Source organism: Eriocheir sinensis, chromosome 59 (assembly GCF_024679095.1).
Source record: "Eriocheir sinensis breed Jianghai 21 chromosome 59, ASM2467909v1, whole genome shotgun sequence".
NCBI classification, from domain to species: domain Eukaryota; kingdom Metazoa; phylum Arthropoda; class Malacostraca; order Decapoda; family Varunidae; genus Eriocheir; species Eriocheir sinensis.
The window spans coordinates 9734066-9755616 of record NC_066567.1 but is presented as its reverse complement, the minus strand read 5'-3'; the positions used below and the strand labels follow the sequence as shown (position 1 = coordinate 9755616).

General features: G+C 41.7%; 2 protein-coding genes and 2 long non-coding RNA genes across 11 annotated transcripts in view; 1 reads left to right on the top strand and 3 right to left on the bottom strand.

Annotated features, from left to right (window-relative positions):
- Window positions 1-5297, top strand: part of LOC126985564 (uncharacterized) — an 89534-nt gene extending 84237 nt beyond the window's left edge. For 2 of the 3 annotated variants that reach the window (XM_050840709.1, XM_050840708.1), the window contains exon 4: window positions 350-1650. In XM_050840709.1, the coding sequence (XP_050696666.1) occupies window positions 350-426 (77 nt within the window). In that variant the 3' untranslated portion in view covers window positions 427-1650. Of the gene's footprint in view, window positions 1-349 lie in introns of all 3 variants that reach the window. The other variant, XM_050840707.1, reaches the window with a different exon arrangement.
- A 2015-nt stretch (window positions 5298-7312) lies between these two features.
- Window positions 7313-10806, bottom strand: LOC126985565 (uncharacterized). The gene is made up of 4 exons (XR_007738790.1): window positions 10654-10806; window positions 8479-8614; window positions 7843-7981; window positions 7313-7507 (listed from the first exon to the last, which is right to left on the bottom strand). It is a non-coding gene; the product is annotated as an uncharacterized LOC126985565 (long non-coding RNA).
- Window positions 10807-14398: 3592 nt separating this feature from the next.
- On the bottom strand, window positions 14399-16993 carry LOC126985563 (uncharacterized). Its single transcript, XR_007738789.1, has 2 exons — window positions 16850-16993; window positions 14399-16697 (listed from the first exon to the last, which is right to left on the bottom strand). It is a non-coding gene; the product is annotated as an uncharacterized LOC126985563 (long non-coding RNA).
- Window positions 16994-19537: 2544 nt separating this feature from the next.
- Window positions 19538-21551, bottom strand: part of LOC126985562 (blood vessel epicardial substance-like) — a 30007-nt gene continuing 27993 nt past the window's right edge. For 4 of the 6 annotated variants that reach the window (XM_050840699.1, XM_050840700.1, XM_050840704.1 and 1 more), the window contains exon 9: window positions 19538-20947. Coding sequence is in view for 1 of the 6 variants with exons in the window: in XM_050840704.1 (XP_050696661.1) it covers window positions 20923-20947 (25 nt within the window). In the remaining 5 variants the exon portion in view is untranslated. The remainder of the gene's footprint in view (window positions 20948-21551) is intronic. The other 2 variants (XM_050840702.1, XM_050840703.1) reach the window with 2 other exon arrangements.

The following is a 21551-nucleotide window of genomic DNA, read 5'->3' as shown; positions in this document are numbered from 1 at the left end:
ACGTTATTATTAAGTGATTATTAGTATCTACAATGAATAGAAAATAGATTGTCAGTTTGTGTGTGTGTGTGTGTGTGTGTGTGTGTGTGTGTGTGTGTGTGTGTGTGTCTATCTGTCTATCTTTCTGTCTGTCTACTTACCCAAATGTCTACCTACTTACCTGTCTTTCTGTCTGTCTGTTTGTCTTTGTCTGTGTCTATCTGTCTATCTGTCTGTCTGTCTGTCTGTCTGCCTGTCCGTCTTTGTCTGTCTGTCTCTGTATTATAGTATCATAGGACTCATAGGATTCAATCAGACGTGTGTTCCAGCTTCGTAGGACTCCAGGACTCACCCTTGCCTTGTATTCCAGTGGTGGAGGACGCCCGGGGGTCGTGGTACGCTGGGCCCCTGGAGGCGAAGGACCTGGGCGTCTGGAGCAAGCGCTAACGTGCCCCGCCCGCCGCCACGCCCCGCGCCGCCGTCGAGGGCTGAAGAAGGAAAATAGCAACACATCCTGGTCTTCCTAGTCTTCTAAATATACAAGACAAAAGCGATTCACCTTGTGTCGTGCCAAAAGGGGAAATCGCCCCCCTACCTACTTACCAGCCCTCCTCCTCCTCCTCCTCCTCCTCCTCCTCTTCCTTCCCTCAAGTCAACTGTGTGTCACGAAGATTGTCAGCTGTTAAAGTTTCATATCAAACCTTGAGAAGAGCATATCACGGCCACCATATCTCGTAAGGGGAAGATTATACTAGTCACCCTCCGTTGTTTGTGTACCGATACCACGATGAGGTCAACTATAGAGGTCATTATACTTGCCGTCAAAATCCTCTTCTCGCCTTGTCTTCCTTCTACCTCGTTTGGACTCCCTGTGTGTTTATTTTTGTATTGGTTTAGTCCTCCACTACACGCCGTCACCACCTCGTACCCCGTTTTCTTTCCCGTCGATCTCCCGTTTTCCTTTTTACCATCCCTGCGGTGTCGTCATTGGCTGTCTCTGTCTAGGTTACGTGTGTTTTAGGGCATACTCTAATATTTCTAAACACGGTGCTCCAAAGGTCATCATTTTCATAATTTCATAGCTTTACTTAGAGCGGCAGGGGGGGGCTGGAGGGGGCCGCGCTCCCCGCCCCCAGCCCCCCCCCCCCCCTCCCGCTGCAAGCCACCCTCTGTGCGATCACGATGTTGTATATATATTTTGCGATTCTTGTGAACAGAGAGTTACTTTAGAACAATCAGTATTAGAACTCAGAGCTTCCAGTTGATTACACTAAGAGAGAGAGAGAGAGAGAGAGAGAGAGGCTGTCATGTTTTAACTATGCTGTAACTCTGTGATCAGTGTCCTACCCTCCCTTCCTTCCCTCCCTCCCCCTCTCTCGCCCTCCTCTCCCTCCCTCCCTCGCCTCAACCCTCGCAGTCAGTGTGTTGAAGTCCCCCATATGTCCTACTCCGTTTTCCCTCACACTAAACAACACTTAGTCACGATCAATCACTTAATTTAGCAACAGGTCATTCCCCATTCCGTAGTCACCCCCTCCCCGACCCTCTCTCCATCTCATCCCCACTCCTCCCCAAGCCCTAGGTGCCCCGAACAGCCCATCCCCCGCCCAGTCTAAAGGCAGAACAGGCTGGTCAACGGAAGCCCCCCTCTCCCCCCTCCCCCCCTCCCCCTATACTGAGAAGGCAGGCATCAGTGCGGCGGTGAGCTTCAAGGGAGGGAGGACGGCGGCGCCTTCTTCGTCGACTTCAGGTGGGGGATGCTCAGGGCGTTAGGGCTTCACCGGTTAGGGCTGTCGATGTGCGCGTTCGGGCTTCCTCCAGCAGGCTTTTCAGGGCTTCCAGATGCAAAATTCCACAAAATATGCATTCGGGCTTAGGCTTATGTGAGGGTGTGTGTGTGTCTGTGTGTGGGTGTGTTTGCTGGATGAAGGATCGAGGAAAGGGCTTGTTGCTGGCTCTTAAGGGGACCGTTTAAAGGAAGTCGTTATCTAAGGGATCGTTTTAAAGGGGATTTCAAGGGACGAGCAGAAAGGGTCCCGATGTCTTTAATTTTTGAGGAAGCCCACGCCGCCGCCAGCCCTTCCCCCCTCTCCCCCTTATTAGAGAGAGAGAGAGAGAGAGAGAGCAATCCTTAATCTCAGTTTATTGACATACCCTTAATTTAGAGAGAGAGAGAGAGTAATTAAAAGACAGCAAAACCATCAATAATCAATCCCAGTTTATTGCAACACGTAATTACTTCGCTACATGACCTTCAGAAATATAACGACCACTCCGTAATTAATCTGCGGACTAATAACGTTGATTTTAACTACATATTCATTAGTTTATTTATAATATTCACTTCTGTCATATTTTATTTTATTGGCTGGTAATTTTTCCTGACTAACTGATATTTGTAAGTACGTAATCACTATATTTTTTTTCTTGTAAAGAAGAAAACGAGAAAAAAAAGAGAAATTAGAGAACGATCTGTCTTCTAATCTCATGTTTTTTGGTTCACTATTCTTTTTTTTTTTTGCCTGATAAAGAAGAAAAGCGAGAAGAAAACCAGAAAATTTGAGAACGAGAGAACGAGAGCAGTCTTCTAATTTCATGGTTTTTGGTTCGCTATTCTTTTTGTCTAGTAAAGAAGAAAAACGAGAAGAAATAAACGAGAAAAAATTACCAAACGAGAGAACGGGCTGTCTTTTAACTCGGTGGTTGTTGGTTCCTGGTATACGTGTGTGTGTGTGTGTGTGTGTGTGTGTGTGTGTGTGTGTGTGTGTGTGTGACCCTTTCTTCCCCTTCCCCGCCCTCATTCGCTAACTTCAATCGTAGCCAATTTAACTTCGACAACCGATATAATGCGGTTTGACCCTCCCCCCTTCCCCTCCCTCACCCCCCCTCTACCCACCACCACAACCACCACCACTATTGCATGTCCTATTGTACCACTACTACTACTACTACTACTACTACTACTACCACTACAAGTCTAAAGGTATTCTAACTTAATCACCTGAGAGAGAGAGAGAGAGAGAGAGAGAGAGAGAGAGAGAGAAAGCAAACAATCAACTCACTTCAACACACCGATTGCCTTCCTCTTCCTCCTCCTCCTCCCTTTCCTCCTCCTCCTCCTCCTCCGGCAGATCAGTCGTCTCCTCCCCAAGTGTATACTAGTTTAGAACACGATACATTCATGATAATACATATATATTTTTAAGTTAATTCACGTCTCTCGCTTATGACGTGTGTGTGTGTGTGTGTGTGTGTGTGTGTGTGTGTGTGTGTGTGTGTAGGTTTAGATGTAGCGGCGCTCGGAGTCACGTATTAACTAGCGTTCTTATTGCGATGTGTTGTAAGGACGATTTGGGCTTGTTCAGTGTTGTTCATATTTTCCTCTTTTTTCCCCTTTTTTTTTTGGTTCTTCGTCCCGGTGGGTTCGAACCGGCACCGGGGACAACCACACGTCTTCCTTACCTGTGCTTGTGTTGTTGTGCCGACCGACCAACCCGACAGACCCGACTAACCGACCCGACCGACACCCCGACTTACCGACCGCCTGGCTGGGCTCTTTTGTATCCGTTTTCCAGTTTTGCGTTCTCGAATTTTCACATGTATTGTTTTCACCTCGTTCGCCTCCTCATCTTCTTCCTCTCTTTTTGAATACATATCAGACTTATCTCTTACTTCTATCTTCGTTTCTTCCTCGTTTTCTTATCTTCCTATCTTTATCTTGTTTCCTCTCTTTCTGACATTTTGCATTCACGGTTTCCTTCTTCTTCGTGTCCTCTCTCTCTCTCTCTCTCTCTCTCTCTCTCTCTCTCTCTCTCTCTCTCTCTCTCTCTCTCTCTCTCTCTCTCTCTCTCTCTCTCTCTCTCTCTCTCTCTCTCTCTCTCTCTCTCTCTGAATACATATCAGACTTTCTTTAATCTCTATCCTCGTTTCTTATCTCCTTTTCTTCCTTTTCTTATATTTTCTGCTCTTTTCTTTTTCTTGCCGATTTCTTGTTTTCTTCGTTTCCTTGTTCTTCTTCTTCTCTCTCTTTCTTTCTCTCTTAGGATACATATCAATCATTTTTCATCCCTTATCTTCGTATTTTTGTCCTCCTCCTCCTCCTCTTCCTCTTTATCAGGATACATATCACATCCTTTATCCTTCTTCCCCTCCTTCCTTTATCCCTTTCCCGTTCCTTTTATCCAATTTCTCTGTGTCTCTTATCCTTATTTTCTTTCTCTTCACCCCTTTCTCCTATCCTCTTCTTCCTCCTCTTCCTCTCTTTCCCGTGGCTGTCTTATCTCCTTTCCTATCTTATCTTCCTTTTCTTCTTTCCTTCCGTGGCTCAGAATATCTTTTTCTTCCCCTATTCCCATCTTTATTGTCCTCTTCTTCCTCTCTTCCTCTTCTCTCTTTCTTCTTCCGTGGCTCAGAAATTTCTACTTCTTTCTCTCTTATTCCTGTTCTTCGTCTTTTTTCTCTTCCTCACTTTTTTTCCCGTGGCTCAGAATTCTCTTTTCCTCCTCTCTGATTCCTGTTCTTCATCTTTTTCCTCCTCTTCCTCTTCTATTCCGTGGCTCCGTATCCGTTTTTTCCTCTCCTTGTTCCCTTTTCTTATCCCACCCTTCATTTTCCTCCCTTTCCCTCCTTTCCATTCCCTTCCTTTCCTTTCTTTCCCTCCCTTCCTCCCCTCCTGGCTCGTTCCCATTCTGTCAAATACGTCTCCCTCCCTCCTTCTCTCTCTCTCCCTTCCTCTCTCCCTCTCTCCTCCACTCCCCGTGTCGCGCTGGCCATGTCACGGGGAGTCTCCAGTGTCCTTGTTGTAAGCATCGTTGCCAGACAAAAATTCTTCCCTTCGTCAGTAGTCCACCCCACTTGAAGAACCTTGCGGAACCGAGGACCCTTTTGCGGCACTTCCTTCAGCGTCTTGACCGCCGCAAAGGGTGTCCGATCCCCCGTATGGTCTTTATGTACTTGTATCTGGCTACTGAGGAAGGGAATGGACTTGGAAGTGACAGATATGGGCCGTACGTCGCTCCTAAGTCACCGTGAGGGGGAGAACCGAGGCGCGTCAGCTGTTCTCAGTAATACGGTCATTCCCTTATACAACCGCCCCGTTCCTCCTCCTCCTCCTCCTCTTCCTCCTCCTCCTCCTGATCGTCCTCCTCTTCCTCCTCCTCCTCTCCGCATCACACCACACCTCACCTCACTGTACCGGGGATCGAGTATGTGTCAATAATAAACTCTAAAGAATAACAAGGTAAAGGTTAATGGTACTTCAAGGGACCTCTACTGCATTCATTCTGTAAGGTATTTAATTATTAAATCCTACACTAAGAGGCGGGGATGTCATTGCCCTGTGTACCGTCGGGTGGATATAAGTGTAGTACCTGGGAGTGTATATCATCAAAGTGTACTTGGAAAACAAAGAAAACGGCTCGTGCACTGAAACTCGATGGTCTTTTGTTTTGCCTTCCTTACCCGGGTGGTTTGATTAATAGTGTCTTCCATTTAGCGTAACCTGTTTCTGGGTCGTGATCTGTATAGTCCCTTTAAAGATAGAGTCCCGACAACCTAAGATTTAGACGCCATTATTTATACTGTTGTCACCACGAGATGGCGTTTGAACAGGCACAATAATGGCGTCCAAATCTTAGGTAGTCGGGACTCTATAAGGGACTCTACAGATCACGACCCAAAAACAGGTTACGCTAAATGGAAGACGCTATAAGGGGGGCGTTTCGTGTTGTGTTGTTTGCTGTCCTTTATTTTATCTTCCTTTTCTGGGGGTCTTTTGGGGGTCGTTTTGTGTTGTCTTTTGTTTTCCTTCTCTGGGGTTCTTATGTTCCTCCTTGGGTTGGTCTTAAGGGGATCGTTTTGTTTTGCCTTCCTTCCCGGGTGATTTGATTAAGGGGATCGTTTTGTGTTTGGTTAGCTTTTATCATTAATTTTCCTTCCCAAGTGATTTGATTATGGGGGTCTTTTCGTGTTGTGTTGTTTGATCATTTGTTTTGTCTTTTTTTTTTCTTCCTGGTGTTTTGATTAAGGGTAGCCCACTGTGTGTTGTTTTGTGTTGTTTTTTTATCGTCTTGTCTGTTTTTGTTTTCATTAAGAGTAGCCTACTGTGTGTTGTTTTGTTTGATCGTCTTTTGTCTGTTTTTGTTTTCATTAAGAGTAGCCTACTGTGTTGTTTTGTGTTTGCTTTATATTCCACTGTCTCGTTGTTTTTATCATAGTCTTTCATATAATTTCCTTAACTTATGCATGCTTTTGATACAAGATTTAATTTGCTAAAGTATTCCATTGGGTTGTTTTTCAGTTTTCTTTTGCATGTGAGAGAAAGAGAACGAGAGCTTGATTGACTGATAGTATCCACATTTATGAATAAGACGTCACGGCCTACTTGAGCCCAATCTCGGCCCACCACAGCTTGTTCCAGCCATGCAAGGTTAGTATTCGCAAAGATCACCGCCGGCGTCACATTAAGTTTCAAGTTGATATATACTTACCACTCAAATCAACCTTTATTTCTAACCCAAAAAATACGTTCTCATCTTGCCTTCTAATGGAGCTAAATTGCTGTTGCTTCTTTCTTATATATAATAGTTACCTGTGGCATATATTTGAATTCTTGATTACCTTTATTGGCGTCATAGTAACCCTTACAAGATACACGTTCTCATCTACCCTCGTTTTCTAGATTTCAAGGCACACTCAACAAGATGAAGTGAGGCTGCTGGTTCCTGCGATGCTGTACTGCCGCAGGAGAGGACGTCCATCAGTGAAGATTGTCTACAGGTACAGGAGGAGGCTGTCTACGTTGTTGGTGCAGTTCTTTGTGCCAGTTTTGCATGTGGGGAACAGGAAGGTAAGGCTCATCTTTTCTTATCCTATTGACTGACCGTCTGACTCGATTCGCCCACTTGAACTTCCCCGGGGATTGTTACAAGAGTGTTGAGTAGCTTTAGACACCCACCCATAGAGTTATCAGCGTCTGTCTAGTTTCGTGTTACACTCTGAAGCTAGACACGCTACTAAGTCTACCGTGGTTGTCTAGAACTGCCCAATACTCTTTGATGTAAGTCTCCTGGGGAAGCTCTTGTGGAAGGGATCGAGTCAGATGTAGTAGTAGTTAACAGGATAAGTAGAGGTGATCCTTGCCTTCCTTTACCCTTCACATGCTAAGCTGGCACAAGAACTACAACAATGTACCCCAGCCTCATCCTGTACCTGTAGGACTGATAGACCACCACCCTGTCGAGCTAAACGAGGACTAGATGTACGAAAATGATACTTCGAAGACCGTCCGGAGAAGAACTGGAAGGAAACTACCTGACAAACATAAACTGCTGTGTCCTCCGTAGAACATTTATTTAACCATCTTTACAATAACCAGGGAAACTGCTATTTATGGCTCCCTGAAGTTTCCACAGCGTTCTCCCGTGTGGTGTCCAGCTTCTATTCCTCAGGTGTGGCGAATTCGGTTGGGCGGCGTCTTAAGCTGCTGAAGATCACGTTGATGGCGGAACGATCAAGCTGCCACCATGATCTGTTGGAGGAGAGGGGGATGCTCAAAATACAAAATAAACAATGGAAATTCGAATGTGTTTTTAAACCTTTCAAAGCCTGCAGTGAGGATTTTCTGAAACAATGACTAGGTATTGAAATGATCTATTGGTCGTACACTATCAACACATGCTATGAGTTTGACTTCTAGAAGTTTATTTATATGTTTACTTGTGATAAATTTACATTAACTCGGTGCAACGGTAAATCAAGTTGCATTATGAACTCCTACCCTCTGATATAATATAAAAGCATCCCCTACAGAAGTCAAACTCGTCCTTCACTATCACGCAAATGTGCATAAAAGATCAACTTAACTTCGTCAGTAGCACCGTCAGGTTGAGGGTGGACCAGACAGGGCGGGATGACGAGCTGCAAGCCAGGGTATGGGTGTGTCTTGGCCTTGGCTGTCACAGGGGGCTCATCTTCACTCGCCAGGCCTTTGAATCTGCTGCTCCTGTGAAGGAAAGCCAAAACAGAACCACATCCCACCATAACACTACTGTCTATATCTATATCTCTTGTCTCTATATCTCTTGTCTCTACATCTCTTGTCTCTATATCTCTTGTCTCTATATCTATATCTCTTGTCTCTATATCTATATCTCTTGTCTCTATATCTATCTATCTCGTCTCTATATCTATCTATCTCGTCTCTATATCTATCTATCTCGTCTCTATATCTATCTATCTCGTCTCTATATCTATCTATCTCGTCTCTATATCTATCTATCTCGTCTATATCCATCTCTTGCCTACATCTATAAGTCATTTTCCCCACAATATTACTCGCCCAGTTACCTGTCCAGAAAAAACTCTTTGAAGAAATAGTACTTATGTCTTAAGATACTTGAACGAAGAAAGTTTAATATATACGCTTATCCACAAAGAATCGCCTGACGGCAAAATTTAAGAGCATTAAGAGCAATCAAGTGAAGCCAAACACGAACGCACCAGCAATACTTAACCATGAAGACACTGGCGATGAAAACTCCAGCCGCCCCAGCAGGAGTGACCGTCGGCGAACTGGGGACAGCGGCAACGAGGGACGACACGGCCAGGGCAGGAGCGTGGCGAGGCGGACACACACCTGGATGGGCATTAGAGGAGCAGAAAAGTAACAAAATGCGCAGAATAGGGACAGAAGAGTAACAATAATAAGCTCAAAAATAACTAAAGTAAATGATAAATAAAATAAAGAAGTTGGTTATAGGAATTCAGACAGTGCTGTACCTATCCATAAACACAGAGCTCCAATACTCTTCAGGCCTCCAAAACTATAGGGCTACAAGAATACGTGAGTCACCGACCAAAACCATTTTCTTACATCCCACGACTCGACGAATGTGTGGAAGTCTACGGTATTTTCACGCCGTATTCAACTAACTACAGGGAAGGGATTTTTTTTTACCTTGAATCTACTTAACAAACCCGTTTAAGGTAGATGAATAACGCTGATAATACAGTAGATTAATAACGCTGATATTATGTACTAAGCAACACTGTCCATGATTGCGACCTCTATTATTTTTGCAGTAATAAAATTTCGCCAATCAGAGACAATCGAGTTATTCTTGGCCAAGTTTCAGGAACCAGGAAAACATACTGGCTATCTAAATGGCGGTAAATAACCCCATGCAAGCTGCTTTCCTGATTGGTCTACCGTGTTCCCGCATCAATATTTTACAGGTGGATTCCTTGTCTGAATTAACCACCTAACTGTTGTCGCTGTAAAATTATTCACGTACGCAAGATATATGGATTACGGCGGGGTATAGCGGTACTTAACCCTGTGGCATCAATGAATAAACACAGTACAAACATTCCAAAATAGCAAAATAAATCAATCTATAAAAACTCAATCACTCACTCACGCAGCTCTTAAAACACTCAAATCCTACAATGATCAACCACCAATTCCTAAAAGCAGCCTCATCACTTGTTTGCAGAGGGACAGGAATGTGTATTGAGGGACTGTAGAGTAATGATAAAGTGTATTGAAAGATTGCAGAGTGATAATAAAGTGTATTGAAAGATTGCAGAGTGATAATAAAGTGTATTGAAAGACTGCAGAGTGATAATAAAGTGTATTGAAAGATTGCAGTGATAATAAAGTGTATTGAAAGATTGCAGAGTGATAATAAAGTGTATTGAAAGATTGCAGAGTGATAATGAAGTGTATTGAAAGATTGCAGAGTAACAAAAAAGTGTATTGAATAATTGCGGAGTGAAAAGAAAGTGCATTGAAGTATTTTGCAGCACAAGAGACGCCGCAAGGGCAACAAAAAGTGCAGAGACAAAAAAAAAAGACCACTACTCACCGCTCCCACAATAGACAAAAGTAAAGTGGCCAAAAGAAGGGTCAATTTCGGGTGTAGAGGCGTCTTGATACACTTAGCGCACGAGTCTCCAAACCACCAGTCGGGCAGTTAGTCTCGTTACACTAATCATGTCTGCACTATTACAACTACTCCCCATTACTCACATCACATTTACTCCATAATATACATAAGAACACCGTTTACTTTACTCTAGTACCGGTGCTGGAACTCGTCTCCTTTGGTATTCTCACTATAATCAGGTAGTTACGCTAATTATATCGTTAACACACTATTACAACTATATCCATTACCCACGTCATGTAAACTCCATAATACACAAAAACACTGCTTACTTTACTCTAGTACCGATGCTGGAACTCGTCTCCTTTGGTATTCACTATAATCAGGTAGTTACGCTAATTACCTATATCGTTAACACACTATTACAACTATCTCCATTACCCACGTCATGTAAACTCCATAATACACAAAAACACTGCTTACTTTACTCTAGTACCGGTGCTGGAACTCGAGTCTCCTTTGGTATTCACTATAATCAGGTAGTTACGCTAATAATATCGTTAACACACTATTACAACTATCTCCATTACCCACGTCATGTAAACTCCATAATACACAAAAACACTGCTTACTTTACTCTAGTACCGATGCTGGAACTCGAATTTCCATAGGTACTCTCTCAGTAGTCGGGTAGTTACGCTAATTATATCGTTAACACACTATTACAACTATTTTTCCATTACCCACATCACTCTTACTCCACATTATACACAAAAACATTACTTACCTTGCTTTAGTGCCGAAGGTGAATGCCCAGCCCCGTGCTTATTCTTTTCTTCCTTCTCCTTCACTTTTCCGTGCGTCCTTCCCCCCTGGTTGCCGGTTGACCACTGCGCCGCTACCCAACCCACTAAACTAGCCATCCTCGATACAGCATTGCCAGATGTATGAGAGTGATTGCAAAATATAAGTCAAATCAGCTTGTTCAACGTTGATTTATAATTTCCAATCGTCTAAAATATACTGATTATAGATGAAGAATTTAAATGAATACAGATGGTGATAGATTTTAGGCAGAAATCGATACAAAAAGATAATTGCAACAAAAAGATAATTGCAGTGTTCTGAGTATAACAGTCTGGCATAGCTGCTTTCGAATCATATCCAGCGTTGCCATATCGTACCCAACACATTGCAATGACCTTTTATTACCCACAAACTAACGCACACACAAAAGTAACAGTATCCCAATCAAACTTATGTCAGAAACTCCATTAGATTTACATTATACAGAAGCGGAAAGGATAAATTGACGGTTCTTAAGCTATTTTGAGTCTGGCATTGCTGAATTATCGTACATCTGGCAACGGTGGAGTCAGGCTCGAAGTTATGAACCCGTGAACCCGAGGAGTCGAGTGAGCCACCCTTCCACACACACACACACACACACACACATTATAAACTCATCGATAAAAGACACATACAGACATTCATACACACACACACGCACACACACACAACTGATTTAGCACTGAAAAAGTTAAAATAGAAAACATATCAGAAAATCTTGTCTTTATACAACACAGCAATCACTCTATCAATAGGTTCTGCGTAACTAGCGACCGAGTGTGAGGAGGATTGAGTCGTTTTAATAAAGATACAAAGCCACACGCGGACGGAAGTAGTAGTAGTAGTAGTAGTAGTAGTAGTAGTAGTAGTAGTAGTAGTAGTAATAGTAGTTATAAGTATTGCGGTAACAAGTTGAGGTCATATCTGGCAGTTGTAATAGTTAAGTAGCAGCAGTAGCAGTAGTAGTAGTAGTAGTAGTAGTAGTAGTAGTAGTAGTAGTAGTAGGAGGAGGAGGAGGAGGAGGAGGAGAGAAAGAGAAAAACGAAGTAAATTGGATAATGATAGAAAGAGGAGAAGGAGGAAAAGGAGGGGATGGAGGGACGGAGAGAAAAGGAATAGAAGAAAAAGTAGGAGGAGAAAGAGGAGGAGGAGGGGATGGAGGGACGGAGAGAAAAGGAATGGAGGAAAAAGTAAGAGGAGAAAGAGGAGGAGGGGATGGAGGGACGGAGAGAAAAGGAATGGAGGAAAAAGTAAGAGGAGAAAGAGGAGGAGGGGATGGAGGGAAGGAGAGAAAAGGAATAGCAGAAAAAGTAAGAGGAGAAAGAGGAGGAGGGGATGGAGGGAAGGAGAGAAAAGGAATAGAAGAAAAAGTAAGAGGAGAAAGAGGAGGAGGAGGGGATGGAGGGAAGGAGAGAAAAGGAATGGAGGAAAAAGTAGGAGGAGAAAGAGGAGGAAAAGGAGGAAAGATGGAGAGGGACGAAGTGAAATTAATTGTAGTAGTAGTAGTAGTAGTAGTAGTAGTAGTAGTAGTAGTAGTAGTAGTAGTAGTAGTAGTAGTAGTAGCACTGAGACAATACATTAGCAATACTTATACAATATCAATCACACGGAGGTATATCAATGGACGCAAGAATATTATCAGAAGCAAAATAATAGACACTTTAAATCATTTGTCTTCCTCACAGCCAAGACAGACCACGGCATTGCTAACGACCCTTTAATTAGGCGGCAGGTGTGATGACTACCTTAATTAGCACTCTTATAACTCTCTCTCTCTCTCTCTCTCTCTCTCTCTCTCTCTCTCTCTCTCTCTCTCTCTCTCTAGAACATTATATAAAAAAGATCGTTCAAATAGTTCAAATACCCACTTTTAAGATGAACAAGTCAATTATTGTATCACCAAACGCATCATTCTCGTCTTGTAAACCTCTAACAACCCTTCTAGGCAATCACAGCGGGCAGCAGACTTATCAAATGGTTCGTATTCTTAGACGTATCGGGCTCCTATTACCCCATGACGACTATTTCCAAGGCCGCAGAGAAGTTTAACCGGGCTTTCATGGATGGTTTGCTCGTTCAAGATGCAGAGGGCGTGTAAAACTATTTCTAGCATCACAAAACAGTCCATGTGTAGTGCGGCGACTAGGTCTGATAAGGGAGCCTCCCATAACCCACTTGGCGAGCGGGGCACCTCTTTGGCCGACGCGGTAAGGAGTGGCTCTCCCGTCACGCTGGTTGCGGGTTCAATCCCAGGCAGCCGGCGAATACCCTCTCCTTGTCTTGATTAATTTCTCGTGTTTCGATACACGCAGAGGACGTGTTAGAAAAGAGAAAAGTGAAACTCTCGGGGCATGACACATGAAAATCCAACTCCCGTTACGACGAAGTACAGATATCATTTAAAACTCTTTCTAGAATCACAAAAGTCCATGAAAAATCGACTTCTATTACGACAAAGTGCAGAAGTCGTGTAAAACTAATTCTAGCATCACAAAACGGGCAATGAAAATCCAACTCCCATTACGACAGAGTGCAGAAGTCGTGTAAAACTATCCCCAGCATAACAAAACAGTCCTCGAAAATCCGACTTCCATTACGACAGAGTGCAGAAGTCGTGTAAAACTATCCCCAGCATAACAAAACAGTCCTTGAAAATCCGACTTCCATTACGACAGAGTGCAGAAGAAGTCGTGTAAAACTATCCCCAGAATAACAAAACAGTCCATGAAAATCCGACTCCCATTACGACAGAGTGCAGAAGTCGTGTAAAACTCTCCCCAGCATAACAAAACAGTCCTTGAAAATCCGACTTCTATTACGACAGAGTGCAGAAATCATGTAAAACTATCCCCAGAATCACAAAACAGTCCTTGAAAATCCGACTTCTATTACGACAGAGTGCAGAAATCATGTAAAACTATCCCCAGAATCACAAAACAGTCCTTGAAAATCCGACTTCTATTACGACAGAGTGCAGAAGTCGTGTAAAACTCTCCCCAGCATAACAAAACAGTCCATGAAAATCCAACTCCCATTACGACAGAGTGCAGAAGTCGTGTAAAACTTTCCCCAGCATAACAAAACAGTCCATGAAAACCAGAGCAACTTCCACCAGAGGCTTTTCAAACAGTCGAACTTGATTTTTTTATTATTGGGGCGTTTGCCTTGGCGCCGGGGCTAACTCAAGGTCCCGATTCGCTTAAGAACACGAGCTCCACTACTTTCAACGAACCAGTAAATCTCCTTCACTAAGACTAGGAAAAATATAACTTGGGTACAAAAAACTAAGCATCCAATAGTTTTGTTTCTCTTTCCTTTACTTGCTAGCCATATACATTCGGTGACTACGATGTTTATATATAAAATTTCAAAAAGGGGGAAAGGTTCGGGAAGGGCGTGAAGCGGGAAGGGAGAACTTTAAGGGAAGGGAAGGGAGGAAAGGGAGATGCTAAGGGAAGGGAGGGAAGGAGGAAGGGAGGGATATGATGGGTTGGTGGTGATGGTGGTAGTGGTAGTGGTAGTTTCTTGTGTGTGTGTGTGTGTGTGTGTGTGTGTGTGTTTACCTAGTTGTAGTTTTACGGGGCCTGGGCTTACGCTCGTGTGGTCCCGTCTCCATATCTGTATTTGTCCAACTTTTCCTTGTGTATTTGTCCAACTTGTGTGTGTGTGTGTGTGTGTGTGTGTGTGTGTGTGTGTGTGTGTGTGTGTGTGTGTGTGTGAGACAGTCAGAGAGAGAGAAAGACAGAGAGAGAGAATCAGACAACTACGAAAGACTTACAGAGAAAGAAAGAAAGAAATCAAGATCGAATATGGAAGATTGTGTTTCACGGGTCCAAGGTTCCAAGAGGCGATAGTTAACATACAAAGACTCACACTAACCAAAAAAAGTCATAATATATACAAATACGTATACAGAAAAAGGTCTTTGATGGAGATATATAAAAAAGAAGCAGAGAGGTTTTGGCAGCAGCAAGAACAGGGGCGACTATTATAATGCAAACACTGCCTTATATAACACTGCGCTCTCTCTCTCTCTCTCTCTCTCTCTCTCTCTGGCAAGCATGAAATCTGAAAAAAAAGAGTTAATGAGTCTGCTGTACACACACACACACACACACACACACACACACACACACACACACACACACACACACACACACACCTCAATATCATATGTTCTGAGATGCGCACACACAACACAAACGTACACATGAACAAACAAATAGTCCTCACCAACACAACTCGCAACACTAGATCATAAAGTGTGTTGCAGTATTTCCCTATTAAAGAAACACAATATTTTTACCCAACATTTGAGTTTCCCCTAAAAAAAAAATTACACGACACTCGGAAGTTAATATTCATAAGATGTATCGATACAAGTCAAATTCGTAACTGTCGTAACTTACCATACAAAAAAAAAAAGATATATAATAAAAACAATCGACTTGAAATGATTATAACGTTAAGTCAAGTAAATTCTAAGTCGTACATTCTCATATTTAAGTATCTCACTCTATCTATCTATCTATCTATCTGACTCATTTGGCTTTAACATAGTAATTTTTTCATGGTGTCTAACTAAATTTTAAACCATTCCTTCTCATATTTAACTACCTCACTCTTATTTCATTCTAACACACTTTCTTTCAATACTGTTTAGCAAAATTGTATGTCATCCTTCATACATAGCTATCAGGCTCATTTAATTTTAACACAGTAGTATTTTTTCACTTAATTTTTAAACCATTCCTTCTCATATTTAACTATCTCACTCTTATATCATTCTAACACACTTTCTTTCAATACTGTTTAGCAAAATTGTAAGTCATCCTTCATACATAGCTATCAGGCTCATTTAATTTTAACATAGTAGTATTTTTTCACTTAATTTTAAACCATTCCTTCTCATATTTAACTATCTCACTCTTATTTCACTCTAACATATTTCTTGTCAATACTGTTAAGCAAAATTGTAAGTCATTCTTCATATATAGCTATCAGACTCATTTAATTTTAACATAGTAGTATTTTTTCACTTAATTTTAAACCATTCCTTCTCATATTTAGCTATCTCACTCTTATATCATTCTAACACACTTCCCTTCAATACTGTTTAGCAAAATTGTAAGTCATCCTTCATGCATAGCTATCAGACTCATTTAATTTTAACAGTATTTTTTCATGGTGTCTAACTGAATTTTAAACCATTCCTTCTCACATTTAACTACCTCACTCTTATTTCATTCTAACACATTTCTTGTCACTAGTGTTTCAGCAAATTGTAAGTCATTTCTCATACATTGCTATCTGGGTCTTTTAATTTTAAGGTGGTATTTTTCATATGATGTCTAAGTGAATTTTAACTCATTTCTTCTCTTATTTTAACTATCTCACTCTTATATAACATTAACACACTTCTTTTCAATACTGTGCAGCAAAATTGTAAGTCATTTCTCATCCATTGCTATCTGGGTCATTTAATTTTAAGGTGGTATTTTTCATATGATGTCTAAGTGAATTTTAACTAATTTCTTCTCTTATTTTAACTATCTCACTCTTATATAACATTAACACACTTCTTTTCAATACTGTGTAGCAAAATTGTAAGTCATTCTTCATACACAGCTATATCTGACCCTATCTCGTTTTGACCCGGTATCTGCAGGGATCATGTTATTTAAAGGCTCCTCTAAGCAAATTAATGAGAAAAAATCATCACTCACGCAACCCATCATATGTATCAACGCATTTGTGGTCAGTTTATGTATCCTCTATTTTGGGGACTTCTTGTCATTCTTTTCATTTTTTTATTATTTTCATTATTTGTTACTCTGTGTTATTTTTTTCCTTCCTCTCATCATACATTTCCTTCCTCATTTCCTTTTTTTTGTTTTGCTTTTACGAGTCTGATTTGCTTTCTATTTATTTCTTTTTATTTCACTTTTTTTCATTTTTTACTTCTTTTCATTAAGTCATTACCTGTTATTTTCTTCTTCCCTTCCTCCTATCACACATTTCCGTCTTCATTTCCTTTTTTTTTTTTTTTGCTTTTACGAGTCTGATTTGCTTCCTATTTATTTCTTCTTATTTCACTTTTTTTCATTTTTTACTTCTTTTCATTATGTCATTACCTGTTATTTTCTTCTTCCCTTCCTCCCATCACACATTTCCATCTTCATTTCCTTTTTTTCCTTCTACGAGTCTAGTTTGCTTTCTTTTTTCTTATTATTTCACTTTCTTTTCATTTTTTACTTCTTTTCATTATTTGTTATTCAGAGTTACTTTTTTCCCTTCCTTCCCATCACACATTTCCGTCTTGATTTCCTTTCTTCATTTATGAGTCTAGTTATTTTTCTTCATTCATTTTTCTTCATTTGTATTTTTCTTCATCTTGCGTTGATTTTTTCCCCCTCCCTCCCTTCCACCACACCACACACACACACCTTCCACTATACATCCACACCTCCACACACCCCAACCACATCTGCAGGGAAGGAAGGTAATTACAGGTGAACGCTACTCTATACAGGTAAGACGAGGCTTTATAGAACACACACACACACGCACACACCACACACACACACACACACACACACAGAAAGGCGAGAATGTATAAGGGTCTCTGGGTCATCTAAGGAGGGTAATATCAGGTTAGGTTAGTTTAGGTTAGTGAGCAGGTTTGGTCTTGTGTTGATAGGAGGGTTAGAATGTGAGCGAGTGTCTGATCCAGGAGAAGTATTAGGTTAGGTTAGGTTAGTGAGCAGATTTGGTCTTGTGTTGATAGGAAGAGAAAGTGAGCGAATGTCTGATCCAGGAGAAGGCTAGGTTAGGTTAGGTTAGGTTAGATTAAGACACAGTTTGATCTGGTGTTGATGTGTATAGAATAATGATAGGAAGGTATAAATGAGGGTGTCTGTCTGATCTAGGAGAAGGCTAGGTCAGGTTAGGTTAGGTTAGGTTAGGTTATGACAGAGTGAGTAGGTTTGATCTGGTGTTGAAGTGTATATAGTAATGACAGAGATGAAAATGAAAGTGTCTGTCTGATCTAGGAGAAGTATTAGGTTAGGTTAGGTTAGGTTAGGTTAGGTTAAGACAGAGTGAGTAGGTTTGATCTGGTGTTGATGTGTAGAAAATCTTGATAGGAAGGTGAGAATGAGCGGGAAGTTGTCCAATCCAGGAGAAGGCTATGGTAGGTTAGGTTAGGTTAGGTTAGGTTATGACAGTGAGTAGGTTTGATCTGGTGCTGATGTGTAGAAAATAGTGACAGAGTTGAGAATAAAAGTGTGTGTCTGATCTCGGAGAAGTGTTAGGTTAGGTTGGGTTAGGTTAGGTTAGGTTATGACAGTGAGTAGGTTTGATCTGGTGCTGATGTGTAGAAAGTAATGACAGAGTTGAGAATAAAAGTGTGTGTCTGATCTTGGAGAAGTATTAGGTTAGGTTGGGTTAGGAATGAGTGGGCAGGTGTGATCTCGTGTTGATGGGTCTAGAAAAAGGATAGGAAGGTATGACTGGGGGTGTCTGTCTGATCTAGATGTTGGGTTAGGTTAGGTCAGGTCAGGTCAGGTTAGGAATGAGTGAGCAGGCTTGGTCAGGTCTTGTTGTGCTAGGTGGTCAACACACTCACCACAGCCACTGGAAACATGATATATGAGTCAGGGTATGCTCGCTAACTATACTCAGACACAAATATGAAGTCCGTTTGGGAGGGGTCCGAGACTCTGTACAGTTGTATACATTAAAGAAGTCTCTACTATAGTGCTATGAATGTACTGTTGCTTTTTAGAATAACAGCAAAGATCTCTCTCTCTCTCTCTCGCTCTCTCTCTCTCTCTCTCGTAAAACTCATCCATTACTTTTAACATGTCGCAAACTTGTCTAATAATTCACAATGCAAATAAATAAATACGCAATGGTAGCTACTCCAACTTCTGACCTTACCCCGAAATCTAGGTTTGGCAGTACTGTGGCCCAACCGAGTCCCACCCAACAAGACTTCACCGCCGAGTCTGACTATAATACATATGTAACAGCCCCTAGACGAAGAAAAAGGTGTAGATATATAGTTAGCTGCACTACGCACTGCACCAGATCCAGATGCTCAGGGGATGAGTACAAATTGATGAGCACATCCTAGTCTAGAACGGACATGTCCCAGGCAGGTCGTGCAATGAGCTGAGAGTCAGGTTCGGGCGAGTGACGATACTTCGCACCTGCTCAAGTGACTCTGACCTTGCCCGGCCTTGTGGAATATCTATGTAATTCCCCCACAACATTATTATTATCACTATTATCATTATTATTATGTATGGATGTGGGTGTTTGTGGATTTGAATGTAATGTGAGGCGTCTATGCTATTTAGGTTCACACGCGCACACACACACACACACACACACACACAGGTAATTTTTACTCTTTTTAAAATTACGTAACATCTCTCGAATTCCAAAAGCACAGCCCTCGGGTCCTATAGTAAAGGGACACAGCTATAAAAGAATAAAAATAAATTCATACTTGCAAACTCTCTCTCTCTCTCTCTCTCTCTCTCTCTCTCTCTCTCTCTCTCTCTCTCTCGTAAAAATCGTCCATTACTTTTAACATGTCGCAAACTTGTCTAATAATTCACAATGCAAATAAATAAATAGAAAATAGTAATAATCTTACCCTTAATGTAAACTCGCACACTCTCTCTCTCCCTCTCTTTCTCTCCCTCTCTCGTAAAATCCGTCCATTACTTTAAACATGTCGCAAACTCATCTAATAACTTACGACGCATCAAAGAAAGTACACAAAAACCTATGCAATGTTTCAAGTATGATGGAACACACACACACACACACACACACACACATACGTGCACAAACGGCCAACGCATCCGACGTTTTGAGATCTATTTTTCGACTTCGCTTTCTCTCCTCCGTTCAGCCGCGCACTACAAGGCTTCCGAGACATCCTGATAATAAGGCTGTGCCGAGTCTCTTCTATAAGTCATGCAGCGAGACCCCCAAAATTCCACTCGTATATCTCTGAGCAAAGACCGTCACTAACTCACACATATACTTAATGTCTTCTCTTTCTTCCTCTTCTTTCTCTTCTTTCTCTTTCACAAACATACGCACTTGTCTCCTTTTCTTCCTCCTCTTCCTCTTTTTCCTCTTCTTCCTCCATACTGAGCCAAGGCCTTCACTAAAATACATGTCTCCCCTTCCCTCCTTTTCTTCTTCCTTTTTCTCTATCATAAACACACACATACTTTTCATCTCCTTTTCTTCCTCGTCTTCCTCCATTCTGTGTAAAGACCTTTACTGACACACATATTTATCACCCCTTCTTCCCCTTCTTCTTTAAAATCATCTTCTCTTTCTTCTTCTCTCTTCTCTAAAACCATCTTCTTCTTCACCTTCTCTCTTCTCAAAATACAAAACCTCCTTCATCTTCAATTCTTCTTCAAACAAAATTTCCTTCACCTTCTTCTTTCTCCTCAAAAAACATCACCTTCTAAACCTTCTTCTTTCTTCTTTAAAATCACAACCTCCTCCTCCTTCTTCTCCTTCTCATTCTCTTTCTCTCCTCCTTCTCTCTTCTCAAAAAACAGCACCTTCTTCATCTTCTTCTTTCTTCTCTAAAATCATCACCTCCTCCTCCTTCTCCATCTCTTTCTCCTCCTTTTCTCTTCTCAAAAAACAACACCTTCTTCATCTTCTTTCTTCTCAAAAACCATCACCTCCTCCTCTTCTTTCTCATCTTCTTCCCATCTTCTAAACATCCTCCTCCTCAACCATCAACACATCCCAATTTCACACACCTTTCGACACACCAACAAATCAGTTCCGAGCACGAGTAGAGAAGAAAATCACACCACACATACGTATAAGAATATGCCGTGAATGTATACTGCTGGCAGGTTATTAATATACGCAATACGTCTTTTTGATAAGGGTGCAGCAGAGACGAAACCCCCTTATAAATCTACACCAAAACTTAGGGGTAGGGTTGAGGGGGTGAGCTGGTCGGCCCACTCTGCGACCCACCACCCTGCGAAGCCACTAAAGGGGAGTCCTGTTCCGTTGGTGTCCGAGGCTTGTCACAGCGACCTCCACCTCCACTGCTGCGTTCCTGTGCGTCCTGCCAGGGGTGTGGGGCGCCTTGCTGCTAGAGGATGTGCGGGGAGACTTCAACGTCCTAGGGCTCTTCTGGCATAGGGCATCACGTGTTGGGGATGCCGTGGAACCTGCGGAGAATGCATGAGTGAGGGAAGGCGAGTGTGACCGAGCCTGCCGGAGATGGTGTGTTGTGTGGTAGACCCTCCTTTTTTTTTTTTTTTTTTTTTTTTACAATGAAGGAGACGGCTCAAGGGCAACAAAAAGAGCGTAGAAAAAAAAGCTCGTTACTTGCCGCTCCCATAACAGAAGATAGTATAGAGCGGCCAAACGAGAGGTGCTTGGTGTTGAGGTTGAAGTAATGCGCCCTTCGGAAAATTAGAAAACAATTAACTGGGCGATATTTTTTTTTCATGTTTTCATTCTCAAAGCCAAAATAACACTAGAAAACAACTGGGTGACATTTTTTTAAGCCTTCATCCTCGAAGTTAAAATTATATGACGAAAGAAAAATTTTGATTGTGAGAATAACTGGGGTAAATTTTCCGTGCTGTCAAAACGTCAAAATAAGATCAAGAAAGAAAATTTTTTGATTGTGAGAAGGACTGACGTATATTTTCTGTGCTCTCAAAACTTCTAAATCACATCACAAGAGGAAAATTTTGATTGTGAGAAGAACTGGGGTATATTTTTTGTGCTGTCAAAACGTCAAAATCAGATCGAGAAAGAAAATTT